Genomic DNA, 21,017 nt, shown 5'->3' on the forward strand with positions numbered 1-21,017 from the left:
CTTTCTGGAAACTGCATTCTTGTACCCCTGGGTCTCCATGGTCAACAATACTCTGCAGGGCCCTGTTATTCATTGTGTATGTCCTGCCTTGGCTTTGTATCCCAAAATACATACATCACATTACTAAATTCTTTCTGCCATCAGCTTTTCCACTTTCCCAGTTGATCAATATCCTCTTGTGACCTATATTTACCAATTTTTTCATTATTTACTACATCACCAATTTTGGTGTCTTCTGCAGCTGAAGAGAAAAAAATTCTCTTCTGGAGTGTTTTCAAGAACAGCTTGCAAGTCTGTAGCTGGAATACTCAAGAGGGTAATTTAACAAAAGAGCTTTTCCCATTCTTAGGATGGCCCAAGGCACTCTGCAGTTAACGAACAGCAGTCGCTGTTGTCCTGATGGAAATGGGCCAACCAACCTACACCCAGCAAGATCACACTTACCGCCAGATGATCACAGACAACATATTGGGAACTTTAAGTGATGCTGTGTTTGAGCTTATAAACTAGCCAGAAAATGATGGGCTCAATGTCCTTTCCATAAAACAAGACTCTGCCGCTTACAACTGTATCCGCCTGGTGTTCCTTAGAAGTGAACATTCCAGGATCCATGATGTGCCCTCAGTGAACACCGAAATTTGCGGAGGTCTGGAGTCATTCCTGTTACTGCCAGTGTACTTAAGAAAACTCACACAAAAAAATTAAGTCCAAATAAAATTACAGATAGAGGCTCTAACGGCTTCTGGGTATCAACAGGACAACTCTGACTGCTTACAAATGTGTGGCTCTGGTGTTTTGGGGATTACATAGTTTACCATATGTGGGGGTTTCATTCACAATTCCACTGGCCCAGGGTACCGAGCGTAATTGGTCCATGTTCCTTTATTCAACAAGAAACTGAAAAGAGCAACATTGCATTACTCAGCCTCCATTTCATTGTGATTAACAATGATTTTAAAAAGTTTATTGGCAGAATGCAAGGAGCTACCTGACAAGATTTTTCTTGATACATTATCTGCTTTGGAAAAGCCTAGAGTGGATAAGAGAGGATTGCCCATTTGTGGGAGAATCTAGGACCACCAGATAGCACATTCTCAGAACAGAAGGACATCCCTTTCGAACTGAGATGAAGAGGAATTTCTTTAGCCACAGGCTGGTGAGTCTATGGAATTCATTGCCACAAGTAATGTGGAGGCCAAGCCATAAGCATGTGTAAAGCAGAGGTTGACAGATTCTTGATTAGGAAGGGCGTCAGCGTTTACAGGGAGAAGGCAGGACGATGGGGTTGAGCGGGAAAGCAAATCAGCCATGATGGAATGTGGAGCAGACTTGATGGGCCGAATGGCCTAATTCCATGGTTCAATGGTTCAATTTACTTTCAGAGAATGTACACAGTATATGAAATTCTTACTCTTCAAAGACATCCACAGAACAGATAAAAAAACCAAGGATGCATGACAGAACATGTTAGAACACTTTGTCTTATGGTCTTGTTGAGAAAGTTGTCCCAACACATACTCAAAGAGAGGAGACTTCATTCACTTTCCCATCAGCCCTTAGAAGAGACTGATAAACACAGTCAGTAACCTGAACTGCTGGTTTTTCGAAGTGTAGACTCCGGAGACCTTAGTGACCTTCTTGGCAACCAAATAGCCTAATTCTGTTCCCATGTCTCATGGTGTTATGGTGTTATCTGTAAAGGTGAGTTTGGAATGTGTATTCTCAGCTGCAAGGGGGAGATGTGGACTCTAGTAGTGATCTGGCAAGCCACTCATGCCTCTGGCTACAGCAGCCTGAACACCAGGTCTTGGAGCTGGAACAGCATTTAGAGTCAATGTGATGCATCCACTAGGCTGAGATGATCACCATGGGCAGAATATAAGTTGATGGGTGAGATACGCAGCCTATCAAACGTGGTCTGCCACTCATTTTAAACATGACTAATGATCTGCCTCACTGCCGTTTCTCAGCACTATCTCCTTCAATCCTTAATACCCTGGAACTTATCAGTCTCCGTTTTAAGTGAAAATGATGACTTGTCTCCCACAAGAGAGAGTAGTTCAAAGTATTCCCCATCCACTGAGTGAAGAAATCTCTCTGTACAGAATGTATGGGATATAAGTGTGTATAAAACGATAAGAGGTATAGAGTGCAAAGCCAGCACCTTTTTCCCCCAAGGCAGAAATGTCTAATATGCGAGGTCATAATTTTAAAGTAATTGGAGGGAAGTACGGGGGGTGGGGGAATGTCTGAGTTAGGTTTTATTTGGTGGTGGCTGTCTGGAATGCAGGGGTGTGGGTGGAAGCACATACGGTAAGGATACTGAAGGTACTCTTCGACCTCTGGCCTCTTTATTAGGTATTGTCTATATGTTCCTGGTCTTCTGCTGCTGTAGCCCATTCACTTCAAGGTTCAATGTGTTGTGCGTCCAGAAATGCTCTTCTGCACACCACTGTTTTAGCGCATAGTTATTTGAGTTACTGTCATCTTTTTGTCAGCTTGGATCAGTCTGAACGTTTTTCTCTGACCTCTTCCATTAACAAGGCATTTTCACCTACAGAACTGCCACTCACTGGGTGTTTTTGTTTTGTTTTTGCACCATTCCCTGTAAGCTCGAGATAATTGTGCATGAAAATCCCAGCAGATCAGCAGTTTCGGAGATACTCAAACTGCTCCTCTGTCATCAACAATCACTCCACGGTCAGTCACTGAGATCACATTTCTCCCCCATTCTGCTTGTTCTGAGCAACAACTGAACTTCTTGACATATCTGCATGCTTTTGTGCATTGAGTTGCTGCCACAGGATTTGCATTAACGAGCAGGTGTACAGGTGAACCTTATAAAAAGTGGTCACGGAGTGTAGAAGAAAGGGAAAAAATGGAGGGCAATGTGAGAGGGAAGGGTTTCATTGATCTTGGAGAACACTAAAGATCGGCACAATACTGTGGGGTGAAGGGTTTGTATATGTTCTATGAATAGCCTAGCTCATTGTTCACACTCTCCTCAGCCAGAGAAGTGTATGAAGTATCTGAGGGGGAGAGCTAGAAACAAATCAGGACTTTCCAAAGGGAATGATATGGTCCTGTGAGGGAAAATAACTTGGATAGATTTGGAAAGAGGGCATGAGATAGAAACATGCACAAAATGCTGGAAGAACTCAGCAAGTCAGGCAGCATCTATGGAGAGGAATAAACAGTCAACATTAGGGGGCAAGACCCTCATCAGGGTTGGAAAGGAAAGGGCATGAATCCAGAATAAGAAAGTGGGGGGAGCGGAGGAGTACAAGTTTGCTGATGTTAGGTAGGGACAGGTGAAGGTGAAGGCGGGTGGGAGAGGGAGGATTTAGTAAAGTTTGGAGGTGACATGTGGAAGAAGGAAAAGGATGCATAAGAAGGAATTTAATAGGAGAGGAAAGTCGACAATGGGAAAAAGGGAAGTAGAGGGGCACCAGGGGGAGGCGATGGGAGCGTGAGGAGACAACAACGGGTGAGAGTGGAACCAGAATGGGGAATGGAAAAGGAGAGATGGAAGGACTGGAGGGAAGTTACCAGAAGCTAGATAAATTAATGCTCATGCCATCTGGTTGGAAGCTACCCAGGCAGAATTTGTGAAGATGCCCCTCCAACCTGAGTTTGGCCTCACCATGACAATAGAGAAAGCCATGGACCTTGACTGTTTCATCCTCTCCATAGATGCTGTCTGACATGCTGAGTTCCTCCAGCATTTCATGTGTGTTGCTCATGGTTTTCAGCATCTGCAGAATCTCTTCTGTTTGGGAGAAGGAAAGGATTTAAAGGGGTCTTGAGATGAAACTTTCTTACGCAGGGCGTGGTGCATATATGGAACGAGCTGCCAGAGGTTGTGGTTGAGAAAGGCAAAACAACAACATTTAAAAGTCACTTGTACAGGTATATGGATAGGAATTTTTGGAGGGATATCTGCCAAATGTGGACAAGTGGATCTAGCCTAGATGGGCATCTTGATTGGCATGGACAAGTTGGGCCAAAGGGCCTGTTTCCTTGCTGTATTTTCTGACTGAGGACTGAATGAATGGATCTACAAAGGGCCAGCCCGGATTGCATGGGCCGAATGGATTCCCCCTTTGTCAAAGTAATTCTGTGGTTCTATGACTTGCAGTCTGCTGGGCTACACTGCACTGGATGACATTCAACAGTGCTCAGTTTAATTAGTCAACAACCCACCAGTGATTCAGATAGGAAAAAGAAGCAATGTAGATAATGCCCCTTATCCTCGTGGGCAGCAATAAGACAAATAAAATTCCACACTGAAAAAATAATTGCTTATGCTATCAGTCAGATGCCACTGTTGTCCAAAGAGAGGCCACTTTATATATGAAGGTCTACAAAATTAAAGTAATAGGTTATAGATAGTTATAAAATTATACGTTGCACATTCATGTCGAGTTGTTTAGCTGTACTACATGTGATGTTTCAAACTTACCACCTGGATGCATGTCATAATCTCAAGAGTCACACAACATGGGAAGAGCTCTTTCGGCCCACTGGATCTGTGCTGATCATCGGGCGTTCATTTACACTAATCATACTCAGATCCCATTTCATTTTTCCTATGTTTGTATCAACTCTCACTATGTTTCTATCACTCACCTACATGTTAGGGACAACTTACAGAGGCAATTAACCTACCGATCCGCACATCTTCAGGACGTGGGAGGACCAGGGAGATCCCACACTGTCACAGAGAGAAGGGCAAAACTGCTCACTGTAAGTACAAGGCAGCAGCTCCAGTAACTGTGCCATACAGCCTACTTTGAAGAATTATACTCCTGATTGAACAGAGACAGTACAATACAGGGGTGGGAGTGTGAAGTGCCTGCCCTGTCACAGCCTTCGTGCCCACCGCCTCAAGCTGCCTCTCAGTAGGCTTTGGAGCAGATGAGACACATACAAACAAACACAGATATAAACACATATACAAAAACAGAGACACACATAGACACACACTCTGTATAGACACACAGATACGCACACTCTGACACTAATACAAACACATATACAGACACAGAGACACACACACTCTGACACTAATACAAACACATATACAGACACAGAGACACACACTCTGACACTAATACAAACACATATACAGACAGACAGACACGAACTGTACACAGGCACTCAAAAAGAAATACCCATGCACAAACACAGGCATTCTCTGATACTGACACATGCACACCTACTGTCGAAAGCTTCTCCTGATCTCCCAACAAATCCCTCACACCTGCTGAAACAGCCCAACAGTTTTGAACACTCAACAGTTCCAGGAGTGAAAAACAACCGCATGTAAACAAAGGCATGGCGTTACCTCACAGTCATGAAACTCTTCTTCCTCCACCTCATAGGAGACTGTCTGGATTGTCACATCGTTCTCCGTGTACTCCACAAGTTTAGACTCTGAATGGTTGGGACAGTCAATAGTCAAGTTCTTCCTCTCAGTGAACGTTGTCTCACAGCTGTCACTCCTGCAATCCTTCCCACTTTCTTTTGCCTCGTCCTTGTACAAGATAAAATTGGGCCGGTAAAACGCCTCCACGGCCAGGTGAAGGGAACTGGCGTCCAGGAGCTGCCGGGTGAAATTGGCCTTGGGTTTGTTCTTGGCTGAATTATTGCTCACAAAGTAGCTCAGCAGTTTTTCCTTGTAATGCCGCTCCTCATTATAATCCTCCCTGAAACCAAAGTCACCTCCAACGTGTTGGTTCTTCTCCAGCAGAGGGTTCTGAAGCTCTGTTAGATTTTCCATTCTGTAGTCAGTAGGGGGTGAGGATAGGAGATGGAGGGGGGGGGAATGGGGGGTGGGAATGGTCGAAGTTCTGCCTTCTGAGGGAATGAAGACGATTGATTGTGCCCTTGGGAGGTGTCAAGCACCGGGAATGATCACTGGCCTGTGGCCTGCAAAGAGAGAGAAATGTGGTTACTTGGGCTAACCACAATAACCACATTATTGAGATTTCAATAAATGCTGGAGTCATAGATTCATAGAAAAGTACAGCAGATAAAGAGGCCTTTTGGCCCATCTAGTCCATGCAGAACCATTTTGATGGCCTGGTCTCATCGACCTGCACCGGGACCATAGCCCTCCATACCCCTACCATCCATGTACCTATCCAAAATTCTCTTAAACATTGAAGTCGAGTTTGCATCACCAATTGAGCTGGGAGCTCATTCCGCACTGTCACAACCCTCTGAGTGAAGGTTTCCACTTGTGTTCACCTTAAACTTACACATTTCACCCTTTACCCTTAACCCATGACCTCTGTTTGTAGTCCCACCCAACTTCACTGGAAAAAGTCTACTTGCATTTACCCCTCGTAATTTGTTAAACCAAAGAATTGTCAAATAGACCAGAAATTCCTTACTCGTGTGAAGCTCACAGTCTAAGCAGTGTATATTTTAATAAACAGTACGTAAATGTTTACAAAAGTCTAAAAGGCATAGATAGACAACCAGTGACCTGGTACCTATAGATTGGAATGTGCTGCCTGGATGGTAGTGAAGGAAAATATGATAGAGGCGTTCAAGAGGCTCTTTGATAGACACAAGAATGTAAATGAAATGGAAGGATATGGATATTGCATAGAAAGAGAACGTAAGCTTTATTTCTTACTTGTGCATTGAAACATACAGTGAAATTCATCGTTTCGTGGTAAATCAAATCAGCAAAGATTTGTGCCTAGCAAATGTGCAAATGTCGTCATGCTTCCGGCACCAACACAGCATGCCCCACAACACCCTAATTCTAACCTTAACCGTATACCTTTGGGATGTGGGAGGAAACCAGAGCACCCAGAGAAAACTCACGCAGTCACGGGGAGAACGTACAAACTCCTTACAGACAGTGGCGGAATTGAACTCTGATCTTATACGGCTGGCGCTGTAACCGCTATGCTACAGTAGCTCCCCCTAAACTAAAGCAAACTAAACTAAACTAAACTAAGGATTATTAATGTAATTAGTTTGGCACGGTATTAAGGCCTGTCCCTGAGCTGGACTGTTGTAAGTTCTATTTTCTGCTTTTTCCCCAGGGTCTTTGATGGTGCTGGAGCACTGCGACTCATTGCAGGCTGCTCCCTGCAGATACATTCATCATTTCTATTATAATTGTTTACTTTCAAATTCCCTGTCTCTAATGGTATTGTTTTATCTTTCTCCAAATGCCCTACGTAATGATTTGATCCAAATAAACAGTGCGCAAGACAAGACTTCTACTGCATCTCTGTACATGAGCCAATATTAAACCAATACCACCAATACCAGAGGGCATTCATTAAGGTGAGAGGTGGAAAATTTAAAGGAGATGTGTGGAGCAAGTAATTTTTTATATAGAGAGTGTTGGGTGTCTGGAATGTGCTTCTAGAGGTGGTAGGTGGAGGGGGGTAAGATAAAGGCATTTAAGGGATCATCATTATCATTATGTGCCGTGACATATGACGTTGGAGAACATGCTCCCTGACTATGATTGTTCTTTGCAAATTTTTTTCTGCAGAAGTGGTTTGTCACTGCTTTCCTCTGGGCAGTGTCTTTACAACACAGGGGATCCCAGCCATTATCAATATTCTTCAGAGATTGTCTGCCTGGCATCAGTGCCCACATAACCAGGGCTTGTGATACACACCATCCGCTCATACGACCATCCACCACCTACTCCCATGGCTTCATATGACACAGATCGGGGGGCTAAGCAGATACTACACCTTGTTCAAGGGTGTCTTGTAGGCTAACAGAGGGAAGGAGAACCTTATACCTGTTTTGGTAGAGATGTATCTCCACCCTGCCATGCAATTTAAGAGATAGGCAACAGAAAATGTGGAGGGTGTAGGAATATGGACCAGGTGCAAACAAGGGGGATTTGTGTAATTAGGGATCATTAGCTAAATTAGATCAGCACAAAATGATGGTGGAAGGGTTTATTGTTGAGCAATGCCTGATTTAAACAACAGAATGTTGCAAAGAAATATCACTGTGGGGCTAACAGAAGAAGTGGAACGAAGAATGTGAGAATACAGCAGCAATACTGGAAGGGGATGTGAAAGGGGTGATAGGTTCAGAGTCTAAACAGCAGTGGGGGAGAAGCTGTTCTTGAATTTGGTCATTCAGGCTTTCAAGATCCTATAAAATAGGTAATCCTCAAGACAATGAAAGCTTTGAGTTTGAGGCTTGTGCTTTGCCTAGTCAAAAACCAAGTAACACATCTCTGTTTTAAGTCGAGTTATTCCTAAAGGGGGGAAAATACCGCAGATGATGGAAATCTGAAACAAAACCAGAAAATACTGGATACATTCAGGTCAGGCAGCATCTGTGGAGAGAGAAACAGAGTGAATGTTAATATCCTAAGATTAAGCCATTCCTATAACCATATTCTCAAAGGATAAACAGCAGGGAGCATTTCTCCCTTATGTAGTGACCTCTGGCGCCAACCCTGAACTGTCTAATTGTAAAGCTCTGCCCTCTTGTTCCACAAAATACACCCCCTGCACTGTCAGATGCTGAATGGAACTAGTCCTTACACTTTGGTTATTTTTGCACTGGTTTTTTTTATTACCCCCCTCCACCTACCACCTCTAGAAGCACATTCCAGACACCCAACACTTTATTCTCGAGTTTGCATTGACTACTCAGGGCCTGCCCAGTTCAGATGAGAGAATTCACCCAAACAGGAAGGGACATTTATCTTATTTAGTATGAGCAGTGGCTGTAATGAAGAGCAGAATAGGCCTCGAGGAACTTAAACACCATCAGACGAGAGCAGTGGACTCTCTTGCCTACCTGCCTCTGACATCTCCCCTAAACTTTCCTCCAATCACCTTAAAATTATGCCCCCTCATATCAGCCATTTTCTGCCTTGGAAAAGGTCTCCGACTGTCCACTCTATCCATACCTCTTATCATTCTTATACTCCTCTATCAAGTCTCCTCTCATCCTCCTTTGCTCCACATAGAAAAGCCCTTCCTCAGCTCAGACATTCCTCATAAGTCTTCCTTCCATCCAGGCAGCATCCTGGTAAGTCTCAGCATCTTCTCTAAAGCTTCCACACCCTTCCTATAATGAGGCAAACAGAGCTGAGCACAATACTCAAATTGAAGAGCTCTCTTCCACTGGATACATTAAGGCAGCGATTCCCAACGTTTTTAATGAAATTAATCCCTACCATTAACTGAGTGCTTGGAACCCCTGCTTTAGGGAGTGTCACACAGACACTGTTGAATTGATTTAAAGTTGGAGTATGTATGCCGATCAATATGAATGCTATGTACTTCTTGAGACATGTGAGACTGCAGATGCTGGTACCTGGGGCAACACATGAGACGGTGGGGGAGCTGAGGCAGCATGTTTTGGGTACAGACCCTTCATCAGGTGCGTATTTAACATGCAAAAAATGTTTGCCTACATTCCTATCAGCAAATCATTACTCAATGCCCTTTCAATTGATCAGCCCTTCTACAAACACACTCCCTCATAACACGTGGCGGTCTACTGGTCTTTGTACTACCTTGATGAAGTTAATGCACTGACACGGGAGGTGGTCTGGACTATTGACTTGATAGACAAGTCAAATCCCATTCTGGTACTTGGGGCAGTTTAGTTTAAATTAAAATTTAAATTTAAATTTAAAGTAAGTCTCAGCTGCAGCAACTGTGGAACACATTAAAAATATAATTTACTGATGTCCTTGAATGAAGGAACTTTGCTGTCCTTGTCTGCTTTGTGTTATACGTGACTCCAGACCGTGCAGCTGTGCAAGAGTCTAGTTGACTCTTTGCTGTCCTTAGAAATGATGTCAAGCCAGATAATTCAGGGCTAATTCAGGATGGGCAATTAATACCAGGATTATCCAGCTCCAATAAATATATAAAACTTCATGCTGTTCAAACTCTTGTGCCAGCTTGTTTGAATAGAGACTCTTAGATAGGCACATGCATGATAAAAAATGAAGGACGATGTAGGAGGGAACGGTTAGATTGATCTTAGATTAGGTTATGAGGTTGGCACAACATTGTGGGCTGAAGGGCCTTACTGTGCTTTAATGTTCTATTGTATGTTCTGTGCTCTATGGATAAATTGAATTCCTAGATGGAACAACTGAATAAGTGCTACCCCTGCCTCTACACCTCCTCCCTCACTACCATTCAGGGCCCCAAACAGTCCTTCCGGGTGAGGCGACACTTCACCTGTGAGTCTTTTGGGGTCATCTACTGTATCTGGTGCTCCCACTGTGGCCTCCTGTATTTCAGTGAGACCCAATGTAAATTGGGAGATTCCTTCACCAAGCATCTGCTCTTTGTCCACTAGAAAAAGCAGGATCTCCCAGTGGCCACCCATTTTAATTCCACTTCTCATTCCCATTCTGATATGTTAGTCCATTAGTCCATGACCTCCTCTGCTGTTGCGATGAGGCCACATTCAGGTTCAAAGAGCAACACTTTAAATTCCATCTGGGTAGCCTCCAACCTGATGGCATGAACATTGATACCTTCAGCTTCTGATAATGCCCCCCATTTAATATTTCCCATTTCCCTCTCTCACCTTATCATCTCACTCTGGTGTTCGTCCCCGTTTTCTTTCTTCCATGGACTTCTGTCCTCTCCTTTCAGATTCCTTCTTCTCCAGCCCTGTATCTCTTTCACCAATCAACTCCCCAGCAATTTACTTCACACCCCCTGCCCACCCGCCCCACCGGTTCATCCTATCACCTTGTGTTTCTTCCTCCCCTCCCCACCTTCTTACTCTGTCTCCTCATCGCTTTGTCTCTCCAGCCCTGCCAAAGGGTCTCAGCCTGAAACGTCGACTGTACTCTTTTCCATAGATGCTGCCTGGCCTGCTGAGTTCCTCCAGCATTTTGTGTGTGTTGCTCGGATTTCCAGCTCCTGCAGATTTCCTCTTGTTTGTTCCTAGATGGAGAGGTACTTTATTCCTGCCTCAGCACTCTCCTGGGTTATAAGTGGCAATTTCACCCAAGAGAGAGAGAGAGAGAGAGACACTAATAATCTCAGCCTCCTGAAAAGTTACCATCTTCTGGATGAGACACTAAACAGAGGATAAATTTGCCCTCCCCATATATTAAAGATCCTCTGGTATGAATTGTGAATGCAGGTGTATTGTCCCCGTCCAATATTTTACCATCCAACCAACAATGAGGTCACTCATTTCACAGCCCTTTGTTCCAGTCACAAAATTGCTACCACGTTTCCTCACACTTGAGAGAAAGCAAGTAACTAGACTAAGTTAGTCTAAAGTCCTCTTCTCCCTTTCCACATTACTCTTTGGTGCATTGATTAAGCAACAACAGATGTAACTTGTGTTTAAGTTGCAATAAACCATTCAACCACTGAGGTATGAGGCAACAGGGAAACACAGGCTCCTTTGCACTGCTTTGAGACCATGATGAATGGGTAAAGGTTTGAATGCTATTTTTCACTTCATGGACCATGAGGACAAAAATTAATTTACTGGAAAAACACTCCTCCATCTAGGACTCAAGCACCCCAATTTAAACTGCTCTATGTTCTTACTTGCTTGGAATGATGGGCTTCACTGGCCAATTGAATCTTCCTTGACTCATGGTACATTAGTGAGGTCATTGGTGGAATCTGATTGGATTGTTGCAAGCACAATAATCAATCAGGATCTCCACCATCCAGGTCCGGACTTTTTATTGCACTACTGTACAGAAGCTTCAAATCCCATCCCAAAGTTCAGGAACAGCTACTTTCTATAGTTGTAAGGTTCTTGAACTGAGCTGCACAATCTTAACCCTTTTTCAGCAATGGAACACCTGGACTTTTACATGCACTATTGTGAACTTGGCTCTGACTGGGTTTGTGTTTTACACTGAGGTATATGGTATACCTGTGATAGTTATAGAGAAGTACAGCACAGAAACAGGCCCTTCAGTCCATCTAGTCTATGCCAAAACCATTTAGACTGCCTTCTCCCATTGAACTGCACCAGGACCATACCCCTACCATCCATGTACCTATCCACACCTCTTAAACATTGAAATTGACCTTGCATGCACCGCTTGTGCTGGCAACTCATTCCACACTCTCATGACCCTATGAGTGAAGAAACTTCCCCTCATGTTCCCCTTAAACTTTTCACCTTTCACCCTTAACCCATGACCTCTGGTTGTAGTCTCACCCAAACTCAGTGGAAAAGAATTGCATGCACTAACCCTAACTATACCGCTCATATAATTTAATGTTTCATTTATGTATAATTTATGATCTGTGTTTTGTCCGTACCTATGTGCCTGTGATGCTGCTAAAAGTTTTTTGTTATACTCTACTTCACTGTAAATCTCCACCCTGTTCAGGTTCTTGTGCCAGTGGGTTTGAATAAGTAGAATTCCTAGATGGGGAGGGGCTTCTTTCCTGTCTTAGCACTCTCACTTGGGTGGGTTACAGGTGGCTATTTCACCAAAGGGACATAGGCTTCACCTGACTGTACTTGTGCAGATAATAATAAACTCATGTTGCCTTGTCCATCAAGCATCTCCATTAGAAATGTTAACAAGAGGTTTCTTTTTAATCAGAATTTCTGACGGGACTACCACAGATGTAGGGCTGCCTCCAGATGGCGATCCATCAGAGAGATAACACTAAAACACCAATGGGCAGCCCATTACTACTCAAGGAAAGGCATGTGCATTAGATACAAGACACTTGCTTGGACTATTGACAGTTAGTTGTTGAGTTATACAGCCTGAGGAAAGGCCCTTTGTCCCAACTGGTCCATGGCAGCCAGGGTGTCCACAAAGACACCCATGTGCCTACGTTTGGCTCATGTCCCTCTGCATCCCTCATATCTATCCGAATGTCCTTTAAATGTTGTTATTTTATCTCCCAAAACTATTTTTTCTGGCTGCTTGTTCCATGAGCACACCACCCTTTGCATGAAGAAGCTGATTTTCAGGTCCCTTTCAAATCTTTCACCCCTCACTTTAATCCTAAGTCCTCTCGTTTCTAGCTTGCCTTCCTTGGGAAAACGACTATGTGAGATCACCTTACCTCTGCCTCTCATGACATTAGACAACACTAAACGGTCGCCCCCTCCCCTCAATCTCGTACAGTAATACACGTAAAACGCTGGAGGAACTCAGCAGGTCAGGCAGCATCTATGGAAATGAATAAACAATACTGCACATTCCAAGGAATAAACTTCTAGCTTTCCTGACCTTTCCCTATAACTCAGGCTCTTGAATCCTGGCAGCATTCTTGTAAATCTTTTCTGGGTTCTTTCCAGTTTAATGATATCTTTCCTATAGCAGGGTGACCAGAACTGTACACAATCCTCCAAATGTAGTTCACCAACATCTTGTACAACTGCATGCCCTGACTGATGAAGGCTGGCCTGTCAAATGCTTTCTTTCTCACCCTGTCTACCCAACATGGTAGCTTAGTGGTTACACCAATCACCTCACTGAACCAGCTATCACAGATCGAGGGATTAATTCCTGCCGCTGTCTGTACATTCTCCCTGTGTGTTTCCACTGGTTGCTCCAGTTTCCTCCCACATTCCAAAGAAATATGGTTAGTTATCACAGAGATGAGGAGAATTTTTTTTAGCCAGAGGGTCGTGGATTTATGGAATTCAATGCCACATACAGCTGTGGAGGCCCGATCATTGAGGGTGTTTAAGGAGGAGATTGATAGGTATCTAATTAGTGAGAGTATCAAGGGATATGGGGAAAAAGCTGGAAATTGGAACTAGGTGGGAGAATAGTTTAGCTCATGGTGGAGTGGCGGAGCAGACTCGATGGGCTGAATGGCCTACTTCTGCTCCTTTGTCTTGTGATCTTGTGATCTTACCAGCATGCTACATTGGTGCCAAAAGAGTAGGCAATACTTATGGGCTTCCTGCAGCATATCACAAATGATAACGCAAATGACACGTTTCACTGCACGTTTCAACGTATGTGTGACAAATGAATCTATTATCTTATACCTGTAATGCTACTTCCAGTGAACTGTGTATTCCTGGGTCCCTCTCTACAAAACTTCCCAGGACCCAACCACTCACTGTATAAAATCTTCCCTGGTTTGACTTCTCACACTCATTTGAACTGAAAGCCATTTGCCAGTCCTTGACCCATTTATCCAGCCGATCAGGAGCCCTGTAATTTTTGGTAACCTTCTCCACTGTCTATGATACCACCTATCACTTGAGAACTTACTGACCATGAGAACAAGAAAATTGGATGATTGGGAAGAGGTTCTTCTGCTCAGGAAGGCAAATATCTAGTAAAGAATTAAGAGAGAAATCAAAGAAATTTTTTGCCAAAGCTTCATCCTCAATGAAGAAATCCAGATCAATCTGCTTGACAGAATGGATACATCTGCATCTGTGTAAAGGATAAATCAATGCTCTGTATGGGGATGTCCCCTTGGATAGAAAATCATGACACAGATGATTGATGCAACCTTATCAGCAATATTATTTCATTTAAATTGTTCGGTCTCAGGGGCACTGAGCAGTGGCATTCCTAGAGAATGTTAATCAAGGTTAAGCGGCCTGAGCTGTTGATGTCTCTTGTTATCGCACGAGATAAGGGAGACTCCTGCCACCTCTGGTACATATACTCTCAGAACAGCGAGAGCAGGGCAATCATCCTTATGTTTATGATAAAATACGGCAGTCTTACATGGCCTTGGCTATTGGTAGTCAACAGGATGTGATGATCTAGTGGACCAGAAACCCAGGATAACTTAGTTATCAGTTATAAGCCCGTTTCTCTCTATAATTTTAGGTTCTACTTTGATCTGATATTTTCAGAATAACATTGAAGTCATTTGTCAATCATAGAAACATAGAAAATAGGTGCAGGAGTAGGCCATTCGGCCCTTCGAGCCTACACCGCCATTCAGTATGATCATGGCTGATCATCCAACTCAGAACCCTGTACCTGCTTTCTCTCCATACCCCCTGATCCCTTTAGCCACAAGGGCCATATCTAACTTCCTCTTAAATATAGCCAATGAACTGGCCTCAACTGTTTCCTGTGGCAGAGAATTCCACAGATTCACCACTCTCTGTGTGAAGAAGTTTTTCCTCATCTTGGTCCTAAAAGGCTTCCCCTTTATCCTTAAACTGTGACCCCTCGTTCTGGACTTCCCCAACATCGGAAACAATCTTCCTGCATCTAGCCTGTCCAATCCCCTTAGAATTTTATACGATTCAATAAGATCCCCTCTCAATCTTCTAAATTCCAGTGAGTATAAGCCTAGTCGATCCAGACTTTCTTCATATGAAAGTCCTGCCATCCCAGGAATCAATCTGGTGAATCTTCTTTGTGCTCCCTCTATGGCAAGAATGTCTTTCCTCAGATTAGGGGACCAAAACTGCACACAATATTCTAGGTGCGGTCTCACCAAGGCCTTGTACAACTGCAGTAGAACCTCCCTGCTCCTGTACTCAAATCCTTTTGCTATGAATGCCAACATACCATTTGCCTTTTTCACCAACTGCTGTACCTGCATGCCCACCTTCAATGACTGGTGTACAATGACACCCAGGTCTCGTTGCATCTCCCCTTTTCCTAATCGGCCACCATTCAGATAATAATCTACTTTCCTGTTCTTGCAACCAAAGTGGATAACCTCACATTTATCCACATTAAATTGCATCTGCTATGAATTTGCCCACTCACCTAACCTATCCAAGTCACCCTGCATCCTCTTAGCATCCTCCTCACAGCTAACACCGCCGCCCAGCTTCGTGTCATCCGCAAACTTGGAGATGCTGCATTTAATTCCCTCGTCTAAATCAATAATATATATTGTAAACAACTGGGGTCCCAGCACTGAGCCTTGTGGTACCCCACTAATTACTGCCTGCCATTCTGAAAAGGTCCCGTTTACTCCCACTCTTTGCTTCCTGTCTGCCAACCAATTCTCTATCCACATCAATACCATACACCCAATACCGTGTGCTTTAAGTTTGCACACTAATCTCCTGTGTGGGACCTTGTCAAAAGCCTTTTGAAAATCTAAATATACCACATCAACTGGCTCTCCCCTATCCACTCTACTAGTTACATCTTCAAAAAATTCTATATGATTCGTCAGACATGATTTTCCTTTCACAAGTCTATGCCGACTTTGTCCGATGATTTCACCTCTTTCCAAATGTGCTGTTATCACATCTTTGATAACCGACTCTAGCATTTTCCCCACCACCAATGTCAAACTAACCGGTCTATAATTCCCCGGTTTCTCTCTCCCTCCTTTTTTAAAAAGTGGGGTTACATTAGCCACCCTCCAATCCTCAGGAAATAATCCAGAACCTAAGGAGTTTTGAAAAATTATCACTAATGCATCCACTATTTCTTGGGCTACTTCCTTAAGCACTGTGGGATGCAGACCATCTGCCTTTAATCCCTTCACTTTACCTAACACCACTTCCCTACTAACATGTATTTCCCTCAGTTCCTCCATCTCACTAGAATCTTGGTTCCCTACTATTTCCAGAAGATATTTATGTCCTCCTTAGTGAAGACAGAACCAAAGTAGTTATTCAATTGGTCTGCCATGTCTTTGTTCCCTATGATCAATTCACCTGTTTCTGACTGTAAAAGACCTACATTTGTCTTGACCAATCTTTTTCTTTTCACATATCTATAAAAGCTTTTACAGTCAGATTTTATGTTCCCTGCCAGCTTTCTCTCATAACCGTTTTTCCCTTTCCTAATTAAGCCCTTTGTCCTCCTCTGCTGGACTCTGGTCCTCATTGAAATATAGGATGATATGATTGAAGATTAAAAATTGTTAGACTAGATTAGATTAGATTTCTTTATTAGTCACATGGACTGTACTGTGCAGAAATCTTAAGCACCCTAGTTTTTTTTTGCTTCAGGTGATATGGCCTCCACAAAGCCCTGACCTCAACATCTTCGAGGCTGGAGAGACAGCCAAAGTCTGCAGAATTTTGACAAGTACTTCAAGATGCTGTGAAGTACTTACCAGCCAATTTTCTTATAAAACTGCATGAGAGTGTACCTAAGAGATTTGATGCAGTTTTTAAGGGCAAAGGGTGATTAAACCAAATATTGATTTGACTTTTTTTACTGTTTACTGCTCAAGACTGATGGTGAGTGAGATGGCGCTAGTGAGCAATGCGGCCAATGGCAACGTCCTTCAGACAGTTTACAAGACTACTTCTTTTACCTCTTCTTCTTTCAAATATGATTCTACTACAAAGTTTTCTGTGATTGGAACCTGTAATTTTCAGTTTGTTGGTGTGTTTGATTGAGCGATGTGGCGCTTTGCTGTCTGCCAGGGAGTTTTAGAGCAGAGTGTGAAGACTGGAGGCCAAGAATCCTGGAGACTACAATTGACTCCACTTATCACTGATTAAAGCATTGAGTAAGATTGAAATCAATGAGGATGAAAGTGGAAGGTGATCAGGTGTTCGACTGTGCCTGCCTGCATTTGATCGGACTCCCTCTCTGCTCCTGGAGGAATGTGCCGGAGTCTTGGGTCTTGGGCAATCACAGTTTGTGGACTGGACTCCTTTTCAGAGGAATTTGCAGTTGTTATATGTGTTTCTGATTTCTGGTTACTCCTTTTTTTAATGTTATTTTGTGCGATTTTGGTTGGGGCGGACTGGATCTGTGGCCTGCAGTCAATGAACGATACAGTGCTAAATTGAACTGAATTAAACCAAACATTTCTAGACTGTTTCAAGGACTCGGTTTGCTGTTCGATATTCCACGTGCTATTCCTTTGGTTTCTGGTGTTTGCGCTACTTGTTTATTTTTGTGTGCTGGGCGTTTGATGTTTTCTTCAAATGGGGTCCATGGTGTTTCTTTGTTTTGTGTCTGTCTGTAAAAAGATGGATCTCAGGGCTATATACTGTACACATAATTTGATAATAAATATACTTTCAATCTTTGAGTTTTCATAATAATATTTTTGATATTTAGGAACTTTTCATTATTTTTGAAAGCATCTTTGCTTTACAGAATTTCTTTTACATGTGCCTAAGACTTTTGCACAGTTCTGTACATCAAAACAGACAGAAAAATGTGTAATTCGTACCAAACAACCAATGTATTCTGAGGATGTGCTGGGGTAGCCTACACTTTCAGTGCCAACATAGCATACCTGCAATGTCCAGCAGAACAATACATATAACAAAACAGACAAAACAACAGCAAAAAATCCACTTGCTACCTCCCACCCACCCATCGGGGATCACGAGCTCGTCTCAGTTCCTGGCAATTTTGGTCCTTGACCTTGGTGGTCACAAGTGATAGAGTTATAGAGTAACACAGCAAGACTTCATCCTCAGCACCTGCCAGCCTGAACTCCATCATTAGGGATCACTGGAGTCTGGGATTTGTACCTGCCAACTGACCTTAGGCCTCCAGATGTGCCAACGAAAGTCAGGCATCTGGACCTCCTCAACCAATGCATCATGACTTCAGCCGGTGCTGTGTACAAAATGCACTTCAACAACCTGCAAAGGCTTCTTCAGCAGCTGTTCAGCTCTTCTCAAGCTCATGACTTTCCCTCTGCCCCCAAGAAGGACATCAAAATGATGGAAGTGCAGCCAACTCAAATTCCATTACATGATACCTTGTCTTTCTGCTTTTTCACGTCACTGGGCCAAACTCCTGGAACCTTTGCCCCAATGTCACTGCTTTCTCAGAGAGTCAAAGTATCAGCTCATGTTCTCCTCAAGACCATTGGAGATGGACATCAGATGCAGTCTTTGTTATGAATGCATAAATGAAATTAAATAACATGGAAACAGAATATTTGTTTTAGGTGGAGGGTATTTTGGTTTCTGATCGTACACGGATGCACACTGAGAGATTCACAACCTCATTTCTAAAGGGAAGCATCCCTAATCTCATGGGTTGCTTGTTCTTCATAAAAACTCTGGTTTTTATATGAAGCCAAAAGGGTGAAGATGCTCAGACTAGCAGTCCTCGCCTTGAATTGCCTCGTAATCGAAGCTTAGAGGTTTACCTCTTCGAATGAAAAACGGATGACTTAGGAATAGTGGTGTGCAGATCTCCATTCTTTTCATAAAGCTGGGATAGATTAAAATGAGAAACTACAGAGTAAGTGAGGAATTTTAGCATTATGTCTTTCATCTCTGTAACCCATGAAAATTATCAGCTCTGCAAAAGATTGTCATATTTCACTTCAATCTTATATCTTGAGTTGGAGTCTCCATTTACTCCACATTAATTTCACTCACTTACTGATGATTTTCTCTGCTGTCAATAGGATAGTGAGCATTCACAACAAAAAGAACCACAGCAGGAAGCTTAGGCTGATCAGCTACGATGGTTTGTGGGCTGAATGATTTCCCTACATTCCTGACTGTCTCAGAGTGTGCCTACAAATGTAAATGTTGCCATTGCCCCTACACTCAGTGGCCACTTTATTAAGGTACCTATTAAAGTAGCTACTGGAGTAGAACCTGCTGTTGTCTTCTGCTGCTGTAGCCCATTCACTTCGAGGTTCCATGAGTTTTGCACTCAGATATGCTTGTTTGCACATCACTGTTGTAACATGTGGTTATCTGAGTTACTGTCATCTTCAACAAGTCTGGCCATTCTCCTCTGACCTCAGCCATTAACAAGGTGATTTTGCCCACAAAACTGCTTCTCACTGGATGAGTTTTTGTTTACCATGCTATTCTCTGTAATCTCCAGAGATTGTCGTGCATGAAAGTTTCAGGTGATCAGCAAACCACTCTGTCTGGCACCAACAATTATTTCACCATCAAAGCCACTTAGATCACATTCCTTCCCCATTCTGATATTTAGTTGAGATGACAACTAAACCTCTTGACCATATCTGCATGCTTCTATGTATTGAATTGCTGGTACATCATTGGCTGATTAGATATTTGCATTAGGGTTGACGAAGCAGAGAGGCTGCTGAAGGACTTGGAAAGATTAGGAGGATGGGCAAAGAAGTGGCAACTGGTACACAGTTTTGGGAAGTACATTGTAGAAGGAATACAATTCTGGTAGAAGGCCTATTTTCTAAACAGAGAGAAAATTCTAAAATCTGAAGTGCAAAGGGACTTGGGAGTCCTTGTGCAGGATTCCCTAAAGATTAATTTTCAGGTTGAGCCATTGGTGAGGAAGGTAAATGCAATTATGTCATTCATTTTGAAAGGACAAGAGTATAAAAGCAAGGATGTATTGCTAAGGCTTTATAAGACATCGGTGAGGCCTCACTTGGAGTATTGTGAGCAGTTTTGGGCCCCTTATGTAAAAAAAAATGTGTTGACATTGGAGAGGGTTCAGAGCTGGTTCATGAGAATGATGCCAGAAATGAAAGCCTATGAGAAGCAGTTGATGACTCTGGGCCTTTACTCACTGGAGTTTAGAAGAATGAGGGGGTTGTGGAATCTCATTGAAACCTATTGAATGTTCAAAGGTCTTGATAGAGTGGATGTGTAGAGAACATTTCCTATGGTGTAGGAGTCTAAGACCCAAGGGCACAGACCCAGAATATAGGGATGCCCATTTAAAACAGAGAAGAGGAGGAATTTTTTTAGCCCGAGGGTGGTGAATCTGTAGAATTCATTGCCACTGGTGGCTGTGAAGGCCAGGTCATTGTGTGTATTTAAGTTGGGTCTATTTAAGATTAGTCAGGGCATGAAAGATTACAGAGAGAAGGCAGGAAATGGATTGGCCGTGATGAAACAGTGGAGGAGACTCGATGGGTGGATAGCCTAATTCTGCTCCTATGTCTTATCTTCTTATTGTCTTAACAAGCAGGTGTACCTAATAAAGTGGCTACTGAGTCTATTTTGCTCTGACTTTTTTTAAATCTGAAGGCTATTGCAGAGTTGCTCAGGGAACTGGTTTAAGATACTCATTCAGACCAATTAATGAGACAGTAATAACCTTTTGACAACAGAGAGTCTAACAATCTGATGCATTTGACTGAACTGTGTATGTTGGAGTCTGTGCTCCCTACAACTCTGAGTGGAGCATGATTCATAAATTA

General features: G+C 43.0%; 1 protein-coding gene across 1 annotated transcript in view; it reads right to left on the reverse strand.

The window, feature by feature from the left end:
• syndig1l (synapse differentiation inducing 1-like) overlaps positions 1-21,017 on the reverse strand; it is a 221,657-nt gene that overhangs the window by 140,581 nt on the left and 60,059 nt on the right. Inside the window, exon 2 of the mRNA XM_059990768.1 lies at positions 5,348-5,931. Within this exon, the coding sequence (XP_059846751.1) occupies positions 5,348-5,782 (435 nt within the window). The 5' untranslated portion in view covers positions 5,783-5,931. The remainder of the gene's footprint in view (positions 1-5,347; positions 5,932-21,017) is intronic.

This window comes from Hypanus sabinus, chromosome 2 (genome assembly GCF_030144855.1).
Source record: "Hypanus sabinus isolate sHypSab1 chromosome 2, sHypSab1.hap1, whole genome shotgun sequence".
Lineage (NCBI taxonomy): Eukaryota > Metazoa > Chordata > Chondrichthyes > Myliobatiformes > Dasyatidae > Hypanus > Hypanus sabinus.